Genomic DNA, 25,590 nt, shown 5'->3' with positions numbered 1-25,590 from the left:
GTTGTTTTTTTTCTTTGACATCTCTAATCTTTCTTTGTCGAATGATGACCTTTCTTCCTCCTTGGTGTACTTTTAAAGAGAATGTCATCTATTAGAAGGACCCTAGATATATACTGCACAGTTTAGCCTTCTCAATGGATGGATGCTTACAGAAGATTTCATTTGGGAGAAATGTCATGTTAATTAAATGGGTCCAATGTAATGATTTTGGTGGGAGGAGGTGGGGAGAGGCAGAGGGATTGCTAGCTTTATTCAGGATGTGAGCTAATAAAATCAGTCCTTTAAATGAGAGACTCTTGTATTAGGGAGAAGATTGTGGGAGTCCTGTATGTGAACACTATGATTATTGAGATTGTCATATATTGCTTAGAACTGGTCGATTATTCTGTCAGTTGATTGACAAAATTGTTGACAGATTAGCCTAAATTTCTTTGCAGGAAATAATGATAAAATGACATAAATCAGTACTTTATTAAAATTCCGTGAGCCTTATGGAGGCAAGTTGTAAAACAAATGCACATGCTGACATGGTTGTATGGGAGTTAGATTAAAAGTAATAGGGCCTGATAATCATGAGGGTTAGCAAGTTAAGACTGCCATCTGCTGATTTATTCTTTTAACAGTCTGCTACCCATTAAAGGTGTGTTCAGATTTGTGTTTGTCATTGATAATTCAGTTTGACTGACAGTAGCCTGTATGTATGATTACTTGCTGGCTCTCAACTCATAGAAAATCACTCAGCAGTATCCTCAAAGTAGGGCTTAAGATCAGCAGTGAGCGTGCAAACACATACATAACTCCCCCTTGGCTGGGTGATTTAAAGGATATAAAATGTTTATTGTTAGCATCTTTAAAAAAATCTATGCAAGAAACGTGCTAACAATTTGGATAATCTGTATGCTTTAGAAAGCTGAGCTCTATGAATATCTACAGATGTTGAATTGTTTATATGTTTTTTTCTTTTCCAGTTTGCAGCCAGCCTGGGAAATTTAACTTTCTAAGAATAATGATTTCCTTTGTTTTAAGACGGTTCTTTTGAAATGTCTTAAGTTTGACATATATTAGTAAATAATACAATAGGCATATGTTTTTGCTTGTAGAAGATACCCATTAAATGATACTTAAACTGCATTTTTCTTTGCAGTTTTGGCTTCCTTTTAAATAAATGAGTACTGAATTCTGAGTTTCTCTAAGGAGAAAATTATGGGAGTTGGTATTCTGTAATAACAAAGCAACCGTATGCTGTTACACAGGTAGCATCATCTGTGGCAAAATCTGGGTCTACTTTACAGCACGCTTTGCAGAGCTTTTCCAAGCATATAACACTGAATTCTTTAAAGTGTCTGTGTATGTTTGTATGGTGTTGGTTGTAAAGAGAGGGAATTTGGTTACATTTTTATTGACAGTGTTCCTGGAATAGGGAAGATCCATGGGCTCCATTCCTTCCTCATGTACTTTTTGGGAGGTGTTAGATAACTAGGCTTTAAAGGAAGCATACTTAAGAAAAGAATTTTTAGCCTTGAGGAAGCATAACATTATATTTCACATAAATAATTATTACATACATATACAGAGTGTTTAGGATAATCCATTTTTTCCCATTTTAATGAAAACTCTAAAATGTTTGATGGGTAAATAATATGGGGAAAACCATCCCTTGTTGGGCTTGTATATTCATGTCTAGTACATCTATGTTGCTAACGATTCTCTCTGTTTACCTAGGTCTGATACCACAGCTTATAGGGGTTGCTCCAGAAAAGGCCATTAAACTGACTGTAAGTTTCTTTCTCATTGAATTTATGTCATTGGTTTAGATTATCATTAAGCCAAAAATGAAAAATGATGCTACTGAGACTGGTCCACTATCAAGGCATTTGTAAAATTTTAAATTTATATGTAAACTTTTGATAATTTTTAATTTTATCATGAGACAAATATTTTGCTGACTTGGAAAACTAATAACATGCCAGTAGAGGAAATGGTTGGGAATTCTGGTTAACTGATGTTGTCTTTCTATTTAGGTTAATGATTTTGTCCGGGACAAATTTACCAGAAGAGATGGCTCCATTCCACTTTTAGCAGAAATTCTTGCTGGAGGTTGTGTAAGTATTAATTCTGGGCATTTCTTGTGGCAAATATGTTCTTTTAACCTTTATACATGTTAGATATAATATCTGAGTGACATTCTCCCTGAACTCAAGGGATTCTAAGCAGATTTTCTCAGTGATCATATGGAATGATTTTTTAATTTCATTGCATCATCTAACTGCTTCTTTTTTTTTTTTTTTTTTTTATTTATTTTTTCCCCCCAAAGCCCCAGTAGATAGTTGTATGTCATAGCTGCACATCCTTCTAGTTGCTGTATGTGGGACACGGCCTCAGCATTGCCGGAGAAGCGGTGCATCGGTGCGCGCCCTGGATCCGAACCCAGGCCGCCAGCAGCAGAGCGCACGCACTTAACCGCTAAGCCACGGGGCCGGCCCTAACTGCTTCTGAGTGCAGAAAAGAAGTAGTATTTTTGTCAGCTTAGTCTCTTAGAAGCTCCTGATCCATTATCTTCCACATTTTTTAAAGTTCTACTTCTGATTCTTCTTAAATATCACAGAAAATAGAGTAGTAGGTAGAGTTACCCTACATTTATATTGACTGGAACTTTAAAATAAATGTGAGATGGCTGATTTGGACCTTATATTTTAGGTGTAGGACTGAGTAAGCCATTGTGTTATAATTATAATTTTCCTTCTTTAGGGACCAGAAGGTATAGCAAAGAACCATAACTATGTTGAGGCTATTGACAATTTGAATGCAGAGATTCAGATTATATTTACTTAGAGCACAAAGGTTTCTATCTTTAAAGTGTGAGCGTGACGTTGGATTTAGATCAATTCTTAAATCTAAGTGTGCTGCTCAACTAATTTTATTTGTGGTGTTCATTTCACGTTTGGTAATATGTGATTTGTTTAAGCCTGACTTAGTCTATTTTGTCCCTGAAACCCTTAATAACTTCCAGTTGAATTGGCTGACAATCTTGGCTAAACCCTCCTCAGTTGCTTGTGGAACCTGAGGTGATGAGGTCGATAACCTTTGCAGCTTTTAGTTCGGAGAAGATGCCCTCAGGGTCAGAGAGAGAGGCTGCTCTGGATTCTCCTTGATGAGATTTGTCAGCCTGGCACATACCTGCGTCCTCACCTTTCTGTAACCAAAGTTCCTATAAGAGGTGGCTAGGTGTGTGTGTGTGGGTGTGTGTGGGTGTGGGTGTGTACATGCATTTGCGTGTATGCCTGCATGCATGCCCCCATGTGCATTCTCAGGAGGAAAACTCACCTCTTTGGCTGACTTGCTTTGTTCGTGAAGGACAAATAATAGACATAGAATAAAACCTTTGCTTAGGCAGATCACCAAAAATGTAGTTTCTCCTCTTCCTTTATGCCAATTAGACGTTGTAATTATTTCTCTTCTAATGAGAGAAGCTTTTCAAATCATAACTATTCTTTTTCTCCTTGGTTTTAGTTTCAGTTTGGTTAAGAAGTTTCCTGATTCAGTTTTGCCACAGCACGTGCATAAATTTGCCAAACATTTCCTAAGTGATGTTCTTTCTCTTCTGTGTAGCTAATTATTTCTGTTTCCATTTGTAATATCTAGAGGTTTTTGCCCATGAAGCTGACCTGTTCTCATGTCTGACATGTGACCTAAGTCGTTAAACCATAATCAGATATGTGGTTCCTTTGTTCTTCCTAGTTATGGACCCTGTTTCTAGGTTTGAACTTTGGGAATTTCTTTTGAAGTCTGGGGTGCCTTGAGGGTTGTGCTGACACTCTAAATCTCTTCCTTAATCATGACGCATTTCTGGAAGCTTTGATGGATTGTCTAGCAGGAAATTGACAGCATGAAAAATAGTCAGATTGGGCTCTAGGCAGAACGATTAGGTTGTCTGCAGTCCTGCACCTCGAACATGTTCTGCTTCCCTGTTTCCTCTAAACCTCTTCCTTCAGGGAGGAAAAAAATATGCAATTATTGAGTTTCTATGTATTCTATGTATTTCAACATAGAATAAAAACTTAAAAAAAGGATGAGTCTCTACTTCTAGACTGTCAGGCACTGTGGAATATAGGAATACTCTCTTTACTGAGTGAAACCTGGTAAGCAGCCACCAGGTAAACACTGGGAAGAGTGGCTGCGCATGAGGCTGATCATGAGAACCCTCACCATCCTGGGCGGTGGTGGTGATGTAATGTGCAGTGTCCCTGTGGGTGTTTGGCTGAATGCTGTCAGAGCCACCAGGTGACAAGAGTGCTGCTGTTCTTCCAAAGATCACTCCATTTTAAAGATGTACTTAGTGTGCTAACCTAATGCAGGTTAATTCAGAAGAAAAGCTCAAACTGAGCAGTCAGTATTGGCTTTATAGGTTTTTTTCCTCAGCAGAAAGAACAGCTAGGTCCTGGGCTTTGAGTTTCCTATGTAAGGGAGGGAAATTCTACTGCTATGAAAATGACTATGCTGCCCTTTAGGAAAAATGGTGTGCACAGACTAGATCATGAAGTGACCAAGAAATAAAAATATCCACTCCTTAGACATTATATGTTTTTTGTTGTTGTTTGTTTTGTTTTAGGATTCATTTTTTTTTTTTTTTGAGGAAGATCAGCCCTGAGCTAACATCCATGCTAATCCTCCTCTCTTTTTTTTGCTGAGGAAGACTGGCTCTGAGCTAACATCTATTGCCAATCCTCCTCCTTTTCTCCCCAAAGCCCCAGCAGATAGTTGTATGTCATAGTTGCACATCCTTCTAGTTGCTGTATGTGGGACGCAGCCTCAGCATGGCCGGAGAAGCAGCACGAGTGCGCCCGGGGTCCGAACCCGGGCCGCCAGTAGCGGAACACGCACACTTAACCACTAAGCCATGGTGCCGGCCCCTATGCTTCATTTTTAAAAGTATGAGATATTTGATACGTGCAAAACAGTATACACTATATAGATATAAAGAGTAATAATAAAATGAACATGTATGAACCTACTGCTCAACTTAGCTAAAATATTAGCACTATCCTTGACACTGATTTTTACTTTAATGTAGCTCTAATCTGCTAGATTGCTAATGAGCAGTAGGGACTTTTCCTACTGGGCTGAACATTTTATAGGCATTATCTCATTATTATTCTCAAGTAGTGTTGAAGAAAATAAAACCTCAGTGAGGTTTTACTAAGCCAGGGCTTAGTAAATGGCAAAGTTGAGATTCAACCACTTTTGTCTTCCAATCCATATTCATTCATGTTTGGTATGTTTCCATGCATTCATTCTTTCGTTTATTCATTCTCATTGAATAAGCTGTCAAGGCTGAGAAGAATTTAGAGTTTTTTTCCTCCTGTGAAGGGAACCAGACTTAGGCTATGTTTGTATCTCATAGAAAAGGGGCAGTTCCTGATCATACTCACCAGATAAAACTTAGTCTTAAATCTAATCTTATTCCACTGTGGTAATTTGAAAGTAGAATTTTTTATCGTGATTTGCTTCATTTTACATATCATCAAAGAAAATATCTGCTTATCATTATAATTCATCATAATAGCTACCATTTCTTGAGCATCTTGCACTGAATTGAACACTTTATAGGCATTATCTCATTATTATTCTCAGCTAGAGTTGAAGAAACTAAAAGCTCAGTGAAATCTAGCACTTAGTAAATGGAAAAGTTGAGATTCAAACCACTTCTGTCTCCAAATCCATATTCTTTCATATTTGGTATATGTTTCTATTCATTCGTTCTTTGATTTACTCATTCTCTCATTCACTGAATGCCTGCTATGTTTCAGGAAAACTTTTAGAATAACAGCTTTTTTGAGATATAATTCACATACGATACAATTCCCCCCACTTAAAGTGAACAATTCAGCAGTTTTTAGTATATTCATAGAATTGTGTGACTATCACCACAATCAATTTTAGAACATTTTTATTTTCAAAAAGAAACCTGGTACCCTGTGACTATTGCCACAGTCTTCCCTCCCTCCCCCCACCAAGGCTTAGACGACCACTAATAAACTTTCTATCTCCACAGATTCACTGATTCTGAACGTTTCATATAAATGGGATGATACAGTATGTGGTCTTTCGTGTCTGGCTTCTTTCACTCAGCATAATATTTTCAAGGTTCATCCACGTTGTAGCATGAATCAGTACTTCAGGCCTTCTTATTGCTGAATAATATTCAATTATGTAGATACACCACATTTTCTTTATCCATTCATTAGTTGTTGAAGATTTGGGTTGTTTTCCAGTTTTTGCTGTTATAAATAATGCTGCCATGAACATTCATGTAAAAAGTTTTGTGTGGACGTATGCTTTCATTTCTCTTGGGTATATACCTAGAAGTGGAATTTGGTGGGTCGTATGGTAACTCTAATTAGTATTTTGAGGAATTGCCAGACTGTTTTCCAAAGTGACTGCGCCATTTTACATTTCTACCAGCAATGTATGAGGGTTCTGACTTCTCCTCATCCTTGTCAACACTTGTGATTATCTGTCTTTTCATTATGGCCATCCTAGTGGGTGTGGAGTGGTATCTTATTGTGATCTAATGACTGATGGTGTTGAGCATCTTTTTATGAATGTATTGGCATTGGTATCTCTTCTTTGGAGAAATGTCTATCAGAATCTTTGCCCATTTTTTAATTGGATTGTTTGTCTTTTATTATTGAGTTACAAGAGTTCTTTATATATTTAGAGTCTCTTATCAGATATGTGATTTACAAATATTTCTACTTTCTTAACGGCGTCCTTTGAAGAATTGGACTTTGATTTTAATGAAGTCCAATTTATCTATATTTTCTTTTGTTGCTTGTGCTTTTGGTGTCGTACCTAAGAAATCATTGCCTAATCCAAGATCTCAAAGATTTATACTTCTGTTTTCTTCTAAGAGTTTTATAGTTTTAGCTCTTAGACATTTAGGTCTTTGATCTTTCACACAAATTTTTTTTTTTTTTTTTTTTTTAAAGATTTTATTTATTTATTTTTCCCCCCAAAGCCCCAGTAGATAGTTGCGTGTCATAGCTGCACATCCTTCTAGTTGCTGTATGCGGGACGCGGCCTCAGCATGGCCGGAGAAGCAGCGCGTTGGTGCGAGCCCGGGATCCGAACCCGGGTCGCCAGCAGTGGAGCGCGCTCACTTAACCACCAAGCCACGGGGCCGGCCCTTTCACACAAATTTTTAACCTAAAATTTTTAGAGTCTTTTGCCTTGAACAGAGATATTACTAAATGACACTTTTATTTTTCATTGTCAACATTCTGGTATATTACCTTCTAATGTTTTCATACACATGTGCACATGCTCGTATGCATAGGCATGTGCACACACACAGACACGCATACATTCTTTTTTAAACCAGATGGAAGTTTTGTTGACTCTGACTTCTTGATTGGAAATGCAAGCAGCTCTCACTTTCTAAGGGCAGCAGAGAATCACAGTGGAACTTTTCATTTTAGAAATAGAATATAACCTTTGGGAATACAAGTATAAACAGGGTGTGCATTTTCAGATTTTAAATCTTCATTGTGAACATTAACCAAACTTTTGTTTTATACTTATATCAAAACCTTCTCAAAAAAGACTTACTAGTTCAGAATTTATGCTAATTTAGATGTGCTAACATAAATTTTTTTGTTGTGGTATCTATAAATTGAACTTTAGGTATATTAATTGCTTGACCCTTCTTTAAGTGGAGATTGGGTAAGAGAGTATCTGTGTGTATATAGTTACTCAGTAAATATCTGTTATGAATGCCGTATGTGTAGTGTTGCAAATAATTTATTCCCGTTCTCAGAGCTGAGCCATTCTTATCAGGCCATATGTTTTTATTTTTCTATTAGAAAGTCTCTCTTTATATATGTATGAATACATAAATATATGTATATACACACATATTACATGTCCATATCAGACATAAATATAATTGACTGTTTAATTATGATATCTGTTGTGGGCAGGAATAATACTATAATGTCAACTTAGAATATTCAAAGTACTTTAATATTCACTATTGTCACCTCCTATGAAATAAGTAGATGAGGAATAGAAGCTCAGAAAGGCTAACTCTCTCACTCTAAATGACCCAGCTAATATATGCTGCAGGTTTCATGTGAGCCCAAGTATTTTGATTTTAAGACCAACTTCTTTTATTCTATAATGCTCTCTTAAGGAACCAAATCAGGGCCTTCTCCATGTGTCAAAATAAATCTAGATGAGCCCGTTCAACTTTGTAGTGGCTTTTCTTTCTTTTTTTTTTATTATAGACGTATATATAATAAAAATTTAACATATCTATGTTAATTTATTAAGGTATAATTAACATATAAAAAAATGAACAGATCTTAGATGTCAGCTCAGTGAGTTTTAACAATTGTGCACAACCATGAAATCACCACGCAAGATAAGATGGAACATTTCACTCCAGAAAATTCATTTATGCCTCTTTCCAGTCAGTCACTCCTCTGCACCCCCAGGCAACCCCTGTTCTGATTTCTCTCACTCGTTTTGTTTCTTCTCAGATTTCATATAAATGGTATCATACAAAATGCATTCTTTCATGGTTGGCCTCTTTTGCTTAACATAACATTTTCAAGAGTCATCCTTATTGTTGTGTGGGTATCAAGTAGTTGTGTTTTTTTGTTTTTAATTTTACTGAGCATTATTCTATTGTGTGAATCAACCACAATTTGCTTATCCATTCTTCTGTTGATGGACATTTGGGTTGTTTCTAGTTTTTATCTGTTATAAATAAGGCTGCTATAAACATTCTTGTACAAATCTTTTCGTCAACATGTGCTTTTATTTTTCTTGGGTGAAGATCTACGAGTAGAATGGGGTAGGTGTATGTTCAATTTAAAAGAAACTGCCAGTTGGTTCGTCAAAGTGGGTGGACCATTTTACAGTCTCATCAGCAGTGTACGAGTATTCCAGGAACTCCACATCCTCATCGATGCTTGATGTTCTTAGTCTATTTTATTTTAGTCATTCTAGTCTAAAGTCTTAGGCTATTTTATTTTAGTCGTTTAGTCATTGGTGTGAAATGATATCTTTTTATGGTTTTAATTTGCATTTCCCTGGTGCCTAAAGATATTGAGCATCCTTTCATGTGTTTATCGGCTATTAATATATCTTTTTTTGTGAAGTATCTGTTCACGTCTTCTGCCTGTTTTTTATTAGGTTATTATTGATTTGTAGGAGTTCTTAATATATCACGGATACAGTCCTTCGTCAGATATATGTGTTATGAATATTTTTCCTAGTCTGTGACTTTTCTATTAATTATCTTAATGGTGTCTTTGGTAGTTTTTTAAAAGAAAAAGATTATGTAGAGTTTCTTAGACATATCCATAAACTTAAGTGAGAAAAAATTTGTCTTTCCAAGTCAACCAAGGAGAAAGTTTAAAAGTCTATACTTATAGGACTGACCTATATGTATTTTCTAATCATCACTCTGGTAGATACCTGTTTTTATGTTAAACTCTAACCAGAGCACTTTTACCTGATTACATTACCTCTTTCAGAGAGTATATACTTAGGAATGGATAGAAGTCATAAAACTCAAAATATATTTACTTCTCAGCAAAGGGCTAATGTAATCCCATCGTGTTGTAGGTGTTTCCTTGGCCCTCTGTCAGCATACCTTCTGGAGAACACATCCCTTCTCTTGGTGTCTTGTTCTCAATCTGCCTAGTGTCTCGCATTAGTGCACAAGAGCTCTGTGAGGTAGATAGGGCGGTTGTTGGGATCCCTATTGTCTCATTACAAAACCAAGGAATGAAATGTTATGACCTATCCAAGGTTACAAAGTTAGTGACAATATAGGTCAACAGCCTTCCAAACCTAGAATGTTTCCACTCTTCCATGCTTCCTCCCTTCAGCCCATGTGTGTGCATGCACACACACATACACGTACACACACACACCTATTTGGGTGAGCAAGAGGCCGACTTATTAGTTGGAGCATTTACTAATCCTGGGAGCCAAGAAATATAGCTGAGCAGCTCCCTATGCGATGTCTTCCTCAGCAAGCTGAGCTCACACGTCTCTAAAGATTTGTTTGGAAATAGTTTCTCCAACTCCCATCCCCAGGAGTCAGTGTGGTCCTGACTTTATGCTTGCATACTAATGTGAACACAAGTAAAAAGTCCATATATGTTTATGTCAAAGTGGCTTATGATAGGTACACAGGGATTTTGACTCTTCCTTACCCTAGTGGAGGGTATGTGTGGTTCTATCTGTTCACATCCTTACACCCTGGCATATATCATCACTCAGCAATGAGCAAATTGCAGTTGATTCCTTTTAAACTGTCACTATCCTAGACTGTTTTAGAAAGAACCAGAGCATTTCCCATTGCTTTATAAAATATCTAAGAATGTTTGGTTGATGGTGTATGAGGCAGAGTCACTGTCTGTTCCCATTCCTCTTGAGTCAGTCCTAGTGACAACTAATTCTGCGACTTTTATTAGTTTGTCTGGTTGTTTTAAATGCACCTATTTTGTACATCTGTTCAATGGGCTGGTGTGGCCTTAAATTTAAGTTAGATTTTCATAAGTCTCTGTAAGAGAAGACTTTTTTATAATGAATTGTTCAGATTGGACTTTTTGTGGTTAAAGGGAAATAGTTCCAAACTACAGGAGACAACAGATCAAAGGACATAAACAGGGGACTTGACGCAAGCAGGGCCGGGTCCCCAGCCCTTTTGTGGACTCTACCCCTGAGGTGGGATTGTGAGGGCAGGAGGTTCAACAGGCCTAATCCTGTGTGCAGCCCCTTGGCCTCAGGCACATCAGGAGGCGTGGTGACATCTCAATATTACACCCTTTTTCTCCTAACTTTTGCTGTCAGCTTTAGTTGGTTTATTTTCTCATTAAAAAAAAAAATTTATGTGACACAAGATTAAATGGAAGTTTTTACATTCTCCCCATTTCTGTTGTATATAGGTAACCCTTGTTCAAAATGAGATTTGTTCCCTTTTATTGTGTCATTTGTAATTCAGTTCTAGAACAAAGAAATGACAACTTAATACTGACAAATAAAAACATCTAAGTCAGTTATAATATTAATGCTTGCCTCTCTTTAAAAATAAAAAGCAAATTTGAAGAGGGAGATTGAGCAATTAGAGGGTTAGAAGCTAATTTTGGTGATTTGGTGAGTGAAAAAATTCACCAAAGGTATTGTATGGAATGGTATGTTATCTAAAATAAGCATCAGTTCAAGAAACAGCAAGATGTCAAATTAGACAGTGTCTGTTTAAGACTATATAACTGTGTATCATCACGGTTTAGTTTGAACCTTTATATATCTTGTGTCTGTTATTTCAGGTCACTAGATATATTTGGTTAGATGTTTTTGATGTTCATTTAGTTGTATATACAGGTAGATAAGCCTTTTTAAAGTTTTGGATCCATAGATAACTAGTGCTAACTGGTTTTTAAAAATGCACTTAAACTATATAAATTACCAAATTTACCATGGGGAAAAAAGTGTGAGAGAGGACCTAGTCTGTGAAAGAAGCCACTGTTTCTAAGACCACAGCTATTTCTTGTTGTTGTTGTTGTTGTTTTAAATTTGTTTTTGTTTCTGAGTAGTTAATACATTCATATGATTCAGAATTTAAAAGGTACAATGGGGTATGCTTTGAAAATTTTTTCTCCTAGCTACTCATTTCTCTTTCCAGGAGGCAACCAATGTTTTCATCTCTAAGCCATTTTGATTTTGATAAACTTAGGTAAATTTTGATGTATTTGTGATTAATGTGAGTACCTAATATTTTATGTTCTGTTTATGTCACTTGGCATGATTTTATTACCTAATCTTGTTGCCTGACAGAGCATATAATTGTTTCACTTAACTGTTTCCTTATTGGGCCTTTAAAATTTTTTTCTGTTTAATTTTGTTGCTTTTTAAAATAGCAAACATTAGCATATTTGTAAAATTAGAGATACTTTTTTTTCATTGAAAAGTTACCATATTTTTATTTCACAGTTTAGCACTTCGGAAATTCTGTATCTTCAATGATTATATTTACTGTAAGCAGTGTTTTTTCCCTCTGAAAAGGTGTTATTAAATTAATGATATCACTTATAATTAATAGAGTCTGAAAATAGTGGAGAAATGATATTTTCCTGTATTATTCTCAGAGGAAAAACACTCAGTTAAGGATGTGATAACATCATAATCCTTGTTCTATGTCGCTAGATTTCTCACCAGAATGACTGAATTAATTGCCAATTTTATTCTCTCTTCCCCAGTTTAATATGTGTGAGATAGTGGTCAACCTCAGAGTTTCAAAAAGGGCAGTGCATATTTGCCATGTATATTCCCTTTAAGTGTTATAAAATAGTCCAAGTTTTAGACAAATTAAATAGCAATATTTATTTTTTCTAAAATTACTCAGTGTTTCTGAATAGTATTTACCTACATATTCATAGGCCTATCATAAAGTTTTAAAAAAATATATTTAAAGCATATATAGATTATGCAATTGCTAGGATTTTTCCTTCTTCAAATATAGTAGAGTACATACGTGTGAAACAAACTCAGAGAAATGTGCCTTGCTGTAGTGTCATTGTTGTGTTGTTTACACTCTCACTTGATATATATGATATGTGATATATATATAAATTTAGTGTTGTGGTTATGTCCAGTGCATTGTTGGGACTTAGTATGTGTGCGGGGTAACAAATCGTTAAAGCATACAGCAGTCAGTGTGTTTGTGTTTTAAAATGTCATTTACTGGGCCGGCCCCGTGGCTTAGCGGTTAAGTGCGTGTGCTCCGATGCTGGCGGCCTGGGTTCGGATCCCGGGCGTGCACCGACACACCGCTTCTCTGGCCATGCTGAGGCTGCGTCCCACATACAGCAACTAGAAGGATGTGCAACTATGACATACAACTATCTACTGGGGCTTTGGGGGAAAAATAAATAAATAAAAATTAAAAAAAAAAAAATGTCATTTACTTCTCTCAGTTGTACTGTTTTTTTGTTTTTTTTTTTTTTTTTAAAGATTTTATTTATTTATTTTTTCCCCCCAAAGCCCCAGTAGATAGTTGTATGTCACAGCTGCACATCCTTCTAGTTGCTGTATGTGGGACTCGGCCTCAGGATGGACGGAGAAGTGGTGCCTCGGTGCGCGCCCGGGATCCGAACCCGGGCCACCAGCATCGGAGCGCGCTCACTTAACCACCAAGCCACGGGGCCGGCCTCAGTTGTACTGTTTTAATAGAAAGCCTGTTATGTGTACACTCAGAAAGAAATTTGAAGCATTGTTAGAGGAGTACATCTCAATAAACTGGCAACTGCTTCCAGAAGGGTCCGTGAGAGAAGGAAGGCGGAGAGAACTGTGGGGTGGGGGATGCTGGTTGGGTACTTCTGCTCTGCAGGGTGGTATAATTTACTAATGATTAAAAACATGAAAGAACTTTGCATTTATTTAAACATAATGTCCACATTTAACTAGTAGCACCCAGGGGTTGACATCGTTTGGTGGTGGCAAGTTTTTGGGATTATAATCAAAATTTGTGGTCCTATTCTTTTTTTTAATCTGCTTTAGTTTAGAACATAAAGCATATTTTCCCAAAGATAGTCTTTCCAACCATTATTCAAACAAGAGATTTCAGGGAAGTAGTAAACTTTTTCAATTGGTTTGGTCTTTAATACTAGCTACAGGAGCAATTACTTGGATTATCATTTTAACATAATTTTTCACCCAGCAATCCTTTTGAAAGTATTGTTTGCTTAGATTGAAACATTGAAACGCTTCCTCCTGCCTGCAGTGCAACAGATTAAAAGGGAGAGAAACACAGGCAAATCAACATGTAAAATTGGGTCAGTCGTCATTTGGGGACCCGTGTGGCCCTGGTCTGGAGTTGGGAGTTGCAGGAAACCCGGAGAGAGACAGCAAATTGCTGCACCCCCGTGCTTGGTGGACAAAAAGCGGATTAGGGTCCTAGGGAACCCAGGACAATAGGCTTCCCACGAAGACAAGAGGAATCTTGTGTCAGTGTTGGCAGTTGTGGATGTTGATAGGAGTAAAGGGTCAGGATTGGAACAGGAGTAGTGGGGGGTTATAGCCACAGGTTGTTAGGAGAATGGGCTGGAACTTGTTGCTGCCCCTTGGAAGGGGGTCTAGGAGGACTATGGGTTTTAAAAAAGTGAACAGGGATTTGGGCGAGGGCCAAGTATTGAAGCGGCATTGAATGCTACGCGTGAGTTTTATGGGTATTGTTTGTAGTGTTTCTATACCTGTGGAATTACAAAGCCCCAGTGAGGCACACATTTCCTGTTACACATGTGACATGCTATTGCCGTGAAGTTATGATTATATAATATAAAGATGCTTATGTGAATATGGTTATGATTATATAATGTAAACAGCTACAGTTGAGATGAAGATGTGCAAATGAGATTTTTTTCACTTCATGAATGGAGGTAAATATATATATACGTTTTTAAAAAATTATTTATTTTTATGTATCCATATACACACACGCATACACACCAACACACATTTTTTTCTTTCATACAAAAACCAAAAAAGGAGTTGGAGTTGGTAGCAGTTTTGTTAAATATTCTTTTTTTTTTTTTCTTTTCGCTCTACTAGTTAACAGATTTTGGATGCAAATACACTCTCATTATCCAAATTCAAATCTCTGTCACTCACCAGTAGAGAGTGTGGAGTGTGGCTGTGATTTGTTGGTGTTATACTCATGGTAACTAGATGTTCCATTTCTCAGCTCTGCCTTGAAGAGTTTTTCTGGTTTTGTCTTGAAATGATACTGAAATTGTCTTTCTAAATTCTCTCTTTTTGTGTGGGTGTAGCTGTGTATCTGTCTCAGAGTTTTGCTCAGGATAATACGTTTTAAAATTTGAACCAGAGGAGACTTCTTCCCTCTTACTTAAGGCACCTCTGTGGGGCAAAGCTGTGTTAATTGCTCTACAATCCAAGGAAGCGGCAGCAGTTGGCTGAACTACAGAGAACGCTTGTTAAGAAGAGGAAAGAAACCATTGTCGATCCGAGTTTTAGGTCCAGAGTGTAGAAGATACCAACCAACCTTCTGCCATCTCTTTCCCTTTCATTGGATAGCCCCACACTGCCACATCTGGCTTCACTTTTGTTTTCCAAATGAGTTTATTAGTTTTGCCATTTTGGATATGGCTGGATTGACCCTGGAAAGACTGGTCTGAGAAACACTCTTGACATTTCAAATAGAAACAAACCCAGCGATATTGGCTTGAGACAGAGTTTGGGACCATCCCTGTGAGCCCCTCCAGCATCAGCCAAGCCAAAGCATCAGACTGTCGTTCCCCGTGAAGAGGGAGGTGTAAAGTGGTATAATGTGGAGGCTTTTCCGGATTTTTCTTGGTTACGCTGCCAGTTGGGCTCTGATTTGGAAATCTTCTGTCTCTCTTCCCTTGCCTGCAGGCTGGCGGCTCTCAGGTCATCTTTACTAACCCCCTGGAGATAGTCAAGATTCGTCTGCAGGTAGCTGGAGAGATCACCACAGGACCCAGGGTCAGTGCCCTGAACGTGCTCCGGGACCTGGGCCTTTTCGGTCTGTATAAGGTGAGTCGATTCCCTTGGGTTGTCTCGGTAGAGAGGTTGTAATGTACTCAATAGAAATGTGAAAGAATGTGGAAACCAGACTTCTCCCTGGCAAATGGAAAAGCAATCTTGTCCAGCAGGGTAGTCCCTGGAGTAGAAAATCAAACAAAGAGAAACAATCAGGACACTTCTGTTAGAGGCAGTGGGATATACAAACAGGCTCTCCTGTTGTCATCTTCAGGCTTTTATAAAGCTACCAGCAGGGAGGCCGGCACTGCAGACCTGCTGGCTTCAGGTTCACAGCCTTTTATTTGATAGTGGGTTTGGGAAAAGTTTCTTTGGTGTCCTCTTTGGACTGGTTTAGGACTTCAAAATAGTCTTATGTTTATTTTGAGTTGAGTTATCTCTATTGTTATCTTCCCAGCAGGGGCTTCTCTTTGTCTTAATAATTTGACCACAGTGAAACAGTAGCTGAGTTTGGTAGGATTCAGGTCTTTAAGAAGTTAAGTGGTGGGATTTGTCAATAATGAATTCCATTAAAAAAAACCAGAGTGGGGCCGGCCCCGTGGCTTAGCGGTTGGGTGCGTGCGCTCCGCTGCTGGCGGCCCAGGTTCGGATCCCGGGCGCGCACCGACGCACTGCTTCTCTGGCCATGCTGAGGCCGCGTCCCACGTACAGCAACTAGAAGGATGTGCATCTATGAAATACAACTATCTACTGGGGCTTTGGGGGGAAAAAAATAAATAAATAAAATCTTTAAAAAAAAAAAAAAAAAACCAGAGTGTACTACTGTACTTTAGCAAAATGCCAGTCAACAGATTCCTTCCCTGCAGGTATACTTGCTCCCGTCATTACAGATTGGATGTAATGGAGCAGAAGCTATTATTATTCTTTTTTTTTTTTTTTTTTTTAAAGATTTTATTTATTCACTTTTTTCCCCCCAAAGCCCCAGCAGACAGTTGCATGTCATAGGTTCACATCCTTCTAGTTGCTGTACGTGGGACTCAGCCTCGCGCTGGACGGAGAAGCGGTGCCCCGGGGCGCGCCCGGGATCCGAACCCGGGCCGCCAGCATCAGAGCGCGCGCACTTAACCGCTAAGCCACGGAGCCGGCCCACTATTATTATTCTTAAACAAGCAAGAGTATTTCTTTCCATTCTTCTGCTTGGTATAAGGGGAGAATACGTAAATTTAGCTGCTATAGACAACTGTGTTTCCACAGCATCTGATTTATTTATAGATCCTTCACTGTAGAATTGTGTAAATTGGCTTCTGTAGCTGCAAATTAGAAATTCTCTAGATTAGAATCACACAGCTACCGGGCTCTTAGGAGACCAGTAAACCACTGATGCCTATCTTGAGAGAGTTTTGTACACATTCCCTCCCCTCCACCTCCACTTTCCATCCTTTTTGGAATTCCCTTTGAGAGGTGAAATTATTAATATTGTTTCTCTCTGTCTCATCCTTCAGAGAGTCCTTGGAATTTTTTTTTTTAATGTTTGAGTTTGTCTTTTAAAAACAGAGCCATTAGGGAAACAAGTGCCAAAGATGGAGTATTCGCCTGGCTCGGTAAAGCCCTGGGCAGTAGAACGGCCTGGGCTCCTGACCAGCTGAGGAAGGTGTTCATTGTGGCTTCAGTCACTGAGACAAGCTGTCCCTGGGTGGTTTTCTACTCCCATGGGAACCTCCTGCTAAAATATTTTGTCTGGGTTCCCCCCAGTCCTCTGCTACTTAGGATATGGGGAATGAGGAGGGAAGATTGATGGTTTCTTTTTCCCCTTCCCTAGAATAGTCACCTCCTTTTCCACTGCCACTGCCTATAGCTTCTGACCTGACACTTCAGGGGCTCTAAGCTAATGTGGTTTGAGTTGGTAATTTGTTCATGTTTTGGGCTGCCTTTGCTGGTTGCTTTTAGAATCAAGCTATTAATCTTGGGTTTCCAAGTCTATTCCCACCCACACATCATCTCCCTCACACCCACCAAAGCCAAACAGAATAAGCAGCCTGGGGGCCAGCCCGGTGGCGCAAGCGGTTAAGTGCGCGCGCTCCGCTGCGGCGGCCCGGGGTTCGCTGGTTCGGATCCCGGGCGCGCACCGACGCACTGCTTGGCAAGCCATGCTGTGGCGGCGTCCCATATAAAGTGGAGGAAGATGGGCACAGATGTTAGCCCAGGGCCGTCTTCCTCAGCAAAAAAAGAGGAGGATTGGCAGATGTTAGCACAGGGCTGATCTCCTCACACACACACACACAAAAAAAAGAATAAGCAGCCTGGAGGTTTGAGAACTGAATTTTTATTAACCCTAAAAACTGAATCTATACTGGAAATACCAGAAAATTCTTAGTTGTCAGAATAACATCATTACCCAATTAACCAACTCTAGGACTCCAGGATCCACCAGCTTTTCTCAAACTTTGAGCCATGTATATTTCTCTGTTCTCCCCACTTCCCTTCCATACCAGTCCCAATGCTGTTTGAGGGATACCTCAGGCGTGTCACCCTGGCTTCCTAGCGGGCATTCACACTGTTTACACAACCGTTTTGTACTGTTTCCTCACTGTGTGACAGGGTGCCAAAGCGTGTTTCCTCCGAGACATTCCCTTCTCTGCAATCTATTTTCCTGTTTATGCTCATTGCAAACTACTTCTGGCTGATGAAAACGGACACGTGGGAGGTTTAAATCTCCTTGCGGCTGGAGCCATGGCAGGTAATTAGAATTTTTTTTTTAAACCAAAAGAATCCTCCCCCCCTTCTCTTTAAGAAGTACAGAATCTCTATGTACTTTTCCCCTTTATTTCTGGAAGGGTTATTGTTTGTATCTGACTTAGTTTAAATATGATCGCTTTTTCTCCTTTGTGGGATGTGCTGTAATTCTGATGAGAGTTAATTACATTTGCATAATGTGGATAAACAGCTTAATGCAGCTTAGCAACTCAGAGCCAAATTAGATCTGCCCATCTAAATTGGGCTTTCATCATTAACGTGTTTCTTAGCCTCCTGTGCCCCTGAAACTTTGGGTGCAGCCAAGCTAAGCATTAAGGTGAAAAAGTTCTTCATCAAATCAGTTGCTTTGTTATACCTCATGCTGATGCACAGATCTAGCATGCCCTCACTTTCTATTTCTGTATATTGGAATCTACATGATTTGGCTAAAAATTGAGGTTTCTTCATGAAAAGAAGCTGCGTTCCTTCTACCTTCATCCTCATTAGACCACGTAAGCGATACTTGCCCAGCAAATCACCCTGTACTTCACTGGCATCTCTTCTCTGTCTGTTAACACTTTCCGTCTTTTATTCGTGGTAGTTTGCATCAGTTTTATCCTCTGTACTAGGCTGGGAGCTCATTCCATTTGTCCTTGCCTTCCCTACGTGGCCAGCATAGTAATATAGGAACTCAGTAAATGTCAATGGAACAAATGAAGACCTTCATCTGGTCTAAGATACCGAATTAGGCACAGAAAGGATTCCATCTGAAAGAGGAGCCTAACAAACGCAGGAAGATGCTAAGATGCTTCCTTCTCATCTCACGGGTCTGGCCTGTCTCTTAAGCTGTGAAGGAGCTGACTTGGGACAGAAGGGGAGAGCCAGGCGTCCCTGCTGCACCAGCACTCCGAAATGACAGAGGAAGGAAAGGGCATGTGTTTGCTCTCCATTACATCTGGTCAAAGATAGAAATGTGAAGGGTGAACACAAACCCACATGCTCTCCCCAAATGCTTGGTGTAGCTCTGACCACTTGGGCTCATGGTACTGTGTAGCTCTCACTGGGTTCCTTCTCCTCTGGTGCCCTGACTAAACATAGCAGGACATCCTGAGCACTTCCTGAAGTGTGGTGTGTGTGGTGTGTGGCAGGAGCCTTTGGTTCTGAGGGTGTTGGGGTGGACCACGTTGTTGTTCTTGCCCATGAGGACAGAGAATGACTTGTGATGATTAAGAAACTCTCTCAGGGAGCTTCAAGCCCTTATTGTGGGTCCTGAAAATCCCTTGTCCTCTGGCATCTGTACCTTAAGTCAGTTGCACATTTGAAAGCCAATAAAGCTACCTGCTCAGTCTTGGCACTGGGTGCTCGTCCAGCCCCTTTCTAGTACTCCAAAATCTCCCAGTTTTAAATGGGGGCCAGCACGTTTTCCCTCTAGTCCTTGTCCGTGCTTTCCAACCAGCAGCAAAAAAACAGCCAAAAGAACAGTCTAACCATGGACAGGCATTTTGGCAGTGGTTGGTGGAACCGAGTAAATGTTTCCATGGAACTGTCAGCGCCAACTTCTTGCCCACAGACGTTTGATGTCAGTTTTCAGAATGAGAGATGAATTTTTCTAATTTTTACCAGTAAAGTTTTGCTGGCAGGTACTGAGAACGTTCAGAATTCAGAACATTCCAAAGGCAGGCAATTTATCTAGTTTCATCTGAATAAGGTGCTAGGCTGTGTGGAGGAGAGGTGTTTGCTTCATTCTCTGGCAGACCCCAGCACCCCAAGTCCGCCAGCTCTGTCTGCCTAGTGATGATTCAGTGATAGTCAGGCCAAATGGAATTTCAACCCCCCAGAAAGGTTATCTTGCTCCTGTGTTCCCTGTTTGCGGTTATAAGTAAAAGGTGTGGTTGTGAAATCCATCTTCTGTGTCCTACTGCTGGGCACAGGGATGGGTGATAAGGCCTTTTGATGATCAGTTCCCCTCTTGTTACTTCACTGGTTGCCTGGCCTCCTCTGCTCTGGTTGTGTTGACTTCTGTCTAAAAGGAGTCACAGTAAGTTCTCTCGTTAGCCCCTCAAGCAGGTGAGTATTGATAGTCACCTCGCACAGTGAGGTGACAAGAATCAGCAAAAAAACGCTACAGCTTGGTGTCAGATGCCTTTAGCAGCTCATTAAATTGACATCATTCTTATTTTTTATTGTCCATGAAAATGTTTGTATCTTATTTAAGAAAAAAAAGGAGAGGGCCGGCCCCGTGGCTTAGCGGTTAGGTGCGTGCGCTCTGCTACTGGCGGCCCGGGTTCGGATCCCGGGCGCGCACTGATGCACCGCTTCTCCGGCCATGCTGAGGCCGCGTCCCACATACAGCAACTAGAAGGATGTGCAACTATGACATACAACTATCTGCTGGGGCTTTGGGGAAAAAAAAGGAGGAGGATTGGCAATAGATGTTAGCTTAGAACTGGTGTTCCTCAGCAAAAAGAGGAGGATTAGCGTGGATGTTAGCTCAGGGCTGATCTTCCTCACAAAAAAAAAAAGAAAGAAAAAAAAGGAGGTAAAATCATTGAATGCTAAAAGGGAACACGTGGGAATTGTGTTAGTGATATTGCTGCACTTCTTTCCTGTCACAGTTCTTTGGAATCATGCAATGTGGGTGATTTTCCTAATTCAGAAAGACAAAAGAATTTTGCCGTGACCACACTGAAGCAGCTAGCAGGCTTATATATCTTTTTTTCCCATTAGTGCCCGGGCATCTATTTAAGAAGCTCTGAGTTCAGCAAAGTTGCTAATTGTGTTGTTACATGTTAGCAGTATTTCTAGCCTTTTTAAGGTATTTTGGGTGAATTGAACGTGCCTTTCTCCTGGAAGGTGTGCCTGCTGCTTCTCTGGTGACCCCTGCTGATGTCATCAAGACAAGACTGCAAGTGGCCGCCCGCGCCGGCCAGACGACATACAGCGGTGTCATCGACTGTTTCTGGAAGATACTCCGGGAAGAGGGGCCCTCAGCGTTTTGGAAAGGGGCTGCAGGTAGGGACTGAGGTCGTAGGGAATGGCTGGCTGGCATTAGGGTCCTGCTCCCGTTACTCACCTGTGGTCTTTGCCACAGTCATCCTGGTGTTAAGTGCCCCCCCTCCTGTCTCTCTTTTTCAGCTCGAGTGTTTCGATCCTCTCCCCAGTTTGGCGTTACCTTGGTCACCTATGAACTTCTCCAGCGGTGGTTTTACATTGATTTTGGAGGCCTGTAAGTGCAGCTATTCAATTCCTTTGTAAGGAGAGCACCCAAACCAAAACAAGTCTTCGTTCGGCCTACAGAGGCATTTTTGGAACTCTCAGAAACGGATAGGGCAGAGAATCCTGCAGGACCAATGCATTTAGATCAAACAGTGGGCTTGAGAAGCTTCAGGGTTAGCGGAGTACGACCTCGATGGGTGACGCCGTGCACAGGATATGCAGCTGCTTAGGGCAGGGTTAGGGAGGCAGCAAATTAAAATGTGGTGTGAATGATTGTTTTAGTGTACACAAATACTGAGCTTCACGGATTTAGGTTCTTACCATTTGGCTCTTATTCTATGGCCTTTTTTTGCCAGAAGTGATGTAAATTTGTATTAGTAACACTTTTGTGAACTTTCTTTCAAAGACTCAATCAAGCCCTTTCACACCTCCGAGATTTCATTATTCACCATAATTGATTATTAGATAGGTATAGATGTGCTTAGAGCTAATTTATTGCCCCCAAAAGAGGTTCAAAGAGAGGTTATGCCCATGGACATAATCACTGGTGAGAGCTAGGCCAGAAACCGGGCCTCTTGAAGCTTGGTACTTGAAGCTTGTGCTGGGGAGAGGAGGAATTGTTGCATTTTCTGGGTGGAAAAGGTTGTACCCAAAGCAGGCAATTATCAGCTTTTCAGCAGAAAGTCAAGGCCCGTATCTGAGTCTTCACCTCATAAACCTGTGAACCCCTTTCCTGCTCAAAGGCCAAGTAGCAAATTAGCTGTTGAACCAAGAGGTGGAAGGACTTAGACAAAGAAAGTAAGAACAGCAATCTAGCAAAGCCAGGCTTTTCTACGCTTTCACGTTTTGTAAAAGTAAGAATTATGTCTATTTTTCTTTAAATGATTTTAGTAATAACCTTCGTGAATCTGTCTACTCTTTAAAAAGTTAGCTGTTAAAATTATGTCAAAATAAAAGAAAAATGTAAACTTCTTATGATTAATTTATGCTTAGTGCAGAAAACTTGGAAATCAGAAAAGTATAAGAGAAAATCATCTATAATCCTACTTCCCAGAGAGTGTTAATATTTGAGTGTGTTTTCTTCTGATCTTGTTTCTGTGGATCTATTTGTATATGTATATAAGCATTGAAATTGAGGCCATTTCTCTTCTAAATCAAATATGTGAATGTGTTGCTTGCAAAGCAGCTATAAATCATGACGAATGCAGCATAGATGATAAGGAAGTAGTTGGACAAACACTCTTCTTTGTGGCACATGAGTCAGACTACAAACGTTTAGTTGTATGCCATCCCCGTCAATCTTGAGCACGTTAACCATTGGTTTTTTCCTGTCAACAGCAAACCCTCTGGCTCAGAACCAACACCTAAGTCACGCATTGCAGACCTTCCTCCTGCCAATCCTGATCACATCGGTGGATACAGACTCGCCACAGCCACTTTTGCTGGCATTGAAAACAAGTTTGGCCTTTATCTCCCCAAATTTAAATCTCCTGGTGTTGCTGTGGTTCAGCCAAAGGCAGCAGCAGCAGCTCAGTGATGAGAAGACCGTTGAGTGTGGCAAAATGGCTCCCTGAGGAGAGAGGCCTAGGAGAGCAGACCTGTAATCCTGTAATGTATCCAGTCAGCTGCATGGTGCTGACTGAGCTGCAGAGTCAAACTATTCTTTCTCTATGACATATACATATATTTGTTTATAAAGTAATCATTTGCCCGGGGGAAAAAAAAAACAACGCAGTTTCAAGCTTTAGTCTTATGTGTTGAAATGTTTTCTAAGCCTTGGCATGAATTAGTGTTCTAGACTGCTTTGCACAGCTTGCACTTACAGTGACTGTACATATTGTACATCTTTGTACAGAGACATCTTGGCACCTCATCCCAAAAAATCACATTTATAGAATGTAATGCAGTTCTGAGTGGCTTGAAATGTACAGAATGTGTTGAAAGTGTTTTATTAAGAATCACACGAAATAAATGTATTAAAATTAAATCCATTCTTTTATTGGTGACTTATGGAAATAAAGCATCAATATTGTATGTATTTAATTGCTAGCTTGTTTTCCATTCTGGAATGAAAAGGTATTTGCTGATAAGAGGCATAACGAGACCAAGTGCTGACACCATCGAGTAAGAGATCCTCTGGAAAAGACGCATGCCCGTGGATGCCGGGGGACCCGGCTCATGACTTGCGTGTGCTGATGTGTTTCCATTTGTATTATTTAACTGTGTGTAGATCTTCCTCTATTCATCAATCAAATGGCATTTCCTAGACAGCTCCTCTCCTGTCAGTGTGCTTATGGAAACAGGGACGTCTCCAGCATTACTGGCTTACTTTTGTCTTCTTCTGACACAGCAAGGCAAGGGCCTAGCTTTCAAGAGTAAAGGATACTTTGGCAATTTTCCTTCATATGGATATAATTCCAATCAAAAATAAAATGCACACCAAAATGTATGCATGTAGTCGGATTTTCCTTCATCAATATACTGATAGTACTTTTTGTTTTGATTCACCACCGATTCCAAATAACTCATGATCAGGTTTCCCTCTCTCCCACTTTTGTAGGCAATGGACAGTGTGATTTGGAAAGGGCTATGGTGGAGTGAGATAGGGAAGAAGAAAGAGAAAAGCTCTATCTTGTGATTCAGTGGGTCTAGGTTCTTCCTTATGAATCCAAATACAAACTACTTATTCCAAAAGTCACTCAGCAAGGGTGTGATTACTAATTCAGATCTAAACATGCATCTTGACAGCCACGTCTACACTTTGCTGAGGTTGTGATTTGATGTGTAGCATCAGAATTTATTTACTTTAGCAAAGTGCTTTGGGAAAACATTATTGCTATTGCCAGTGAGCCGGGATATGAGAACATATGCAAATATTTTCAAGGGGAGAGCCTGGAGATGGACCTAGTCACTTAGTATCCTACACAACGCTCTTCAGTTGATGGCTGACAGCCCTGTAACACAATTATAGGTTCTCTCAGGGACCTCTAGGAACAAAAGAATTAGCTTTGAAAGCCAAGTTATTTCCAAATGTATTCAGTTGTTCTCATTGGAATGGAATAAAGAGCAATATAGTTGTTTTGCTATTACCACCTGTTAAAAATCTGCAAGTAGTCCATGGCTATGTTCTTATAGAAGATTCATATAATATGTATATCTGTAGAGTAAGATGTGAAAGTGCCCTCTTCACCCTGCTTCCCCTTTCACTGCTCCCTGTCTGAGAGATAATCACTGTTGAGGTTAGAGAACAAGTCATAGTCTGTTTTTCATACATCTATATATATATAAATATATGTACATGGTTATGTTTTAAAAACAGGATTATGCTATGTGTTGTTCTGTGACTTGCTTTTGTTCACGTAATGTCTTTGAGGGTGTTCCATGTCACTTCATAGATTTATCTTAATTTTTAATAGCTGCATAGTATTCTATTGTATGAGTTATGACACATTTCATAAATACTCCTTTATTGACATTTATTCATTTTTTTCCTGCTATTGCAAGCAATGCTATAGTGAATGGTAAACATCTTTGCACGCACATTTTGAGTACGTGTGCTAGTGTTTCATTAGGATAGGTATTTAAAATTGGAATTGATAATTCACAGGATATATGGGGTTTTTAAATATATATTTCCACCTTGTTCTTCAAAAAAGCTTTACTAATTTACTTTTCTGCTGACAGCAGATGAGAATGCCTATTTTTTTGCAACCTTACAAAAAATAGATATCAGTCTTTTACATTTTAGGCAAATCATGATAGGTGATCACTATTGTTTTAATTTTCATTTTCCTAATTACTAGTGAGGTTGAATGTCTTTTCATATTTATTGGCCATTTGTGTATTTTCTTATCATTGTGGAATATACAGAAAGTACATGAAACGTATATGTATGTATGTATACACAGACACGCACTCATGCAAATATATATTTTAAACAAATAGTCATAAAGTGAACGCCCATGTAACCACCCAGGTCAAGAAATAGAATATTTCTAACACCTCAGAAGTTCCCCATATGATCCTCTTCATCACAACCCCCTCTTTCCTCCTTAATACCGTCACTAATCCTCATTTATTTGCTTTTTTGTATAGTTTTACCACCCA

At 39.5% G+C, this 25,590-nt stretch overlaps 1 protein-coding gene across 2 annotated transcripts in view; it reads left to right on the top strand.

Moving 5' to 3' along the window:
- Window positions 1-23,932, top strand: part of SLC25A12 (solute carrier family 25 member 12) — an 88,905-nt gene extending 64,973 nt beyond the window's left edge. For both annotated transcript variants that reach the window (XM_004428191.3, XM_087435393.1), the window contains 7 exons: window positions 1,723-1,775; window positions 2,022-2,102; window positions 15,448-15,588; window positions 18,133-18,271; window positions 21,121-21,279; window positions 21,403-21,493; window positions 22,822-23,932. In XM_004428191.3, the coding sequence (XP_004428248.1) occupies window positions 1,723-1,775; window positions 2,022-2,102; window positions 15,448-15,588; window positions 18,133-18,271; window positions 21,121-21,279; window positions 21,403-21,493; window positions 22,822-23,020 (863 nt within the window). In that variant the 3' untranslated portion in view covers window positions 23,021-23,932. The remainder of the gene's footprint in view (window positions 1-1,722; window positions 1,776-2,021; window positions 2,103-15,447; window positions 15,589-18,132; window positions 18,272-21,120; window positions 21,280-21,402; window positions 21,494-22,821) is intronic.
- Window positions 23,933-25,590: the final 1,658 nt, after the last annotated feature.

The sequence above is a fragment of the Ceratotherium simum genome, chromosome 9, assembly GCF_057802395.1.
Source record: "Ceratotherium simum simum isolate JZ-2026a chromosome 9, ASM5780239v1, whole genome shotgun sequence".
NCBI classification, from domain to species: domain Eukaryota; kingdom Metazoa; phylum Chordata; class Mammalia; order Perissodactyla; family Rhinocerotidae; genus Ceratotherium; species Ceratotherium simum.
The sequence above is the reverse complement of the archived record's forward strand: the minus strand, read 5'-3'. Positions and strand labels throughout refer to the sequence as shown.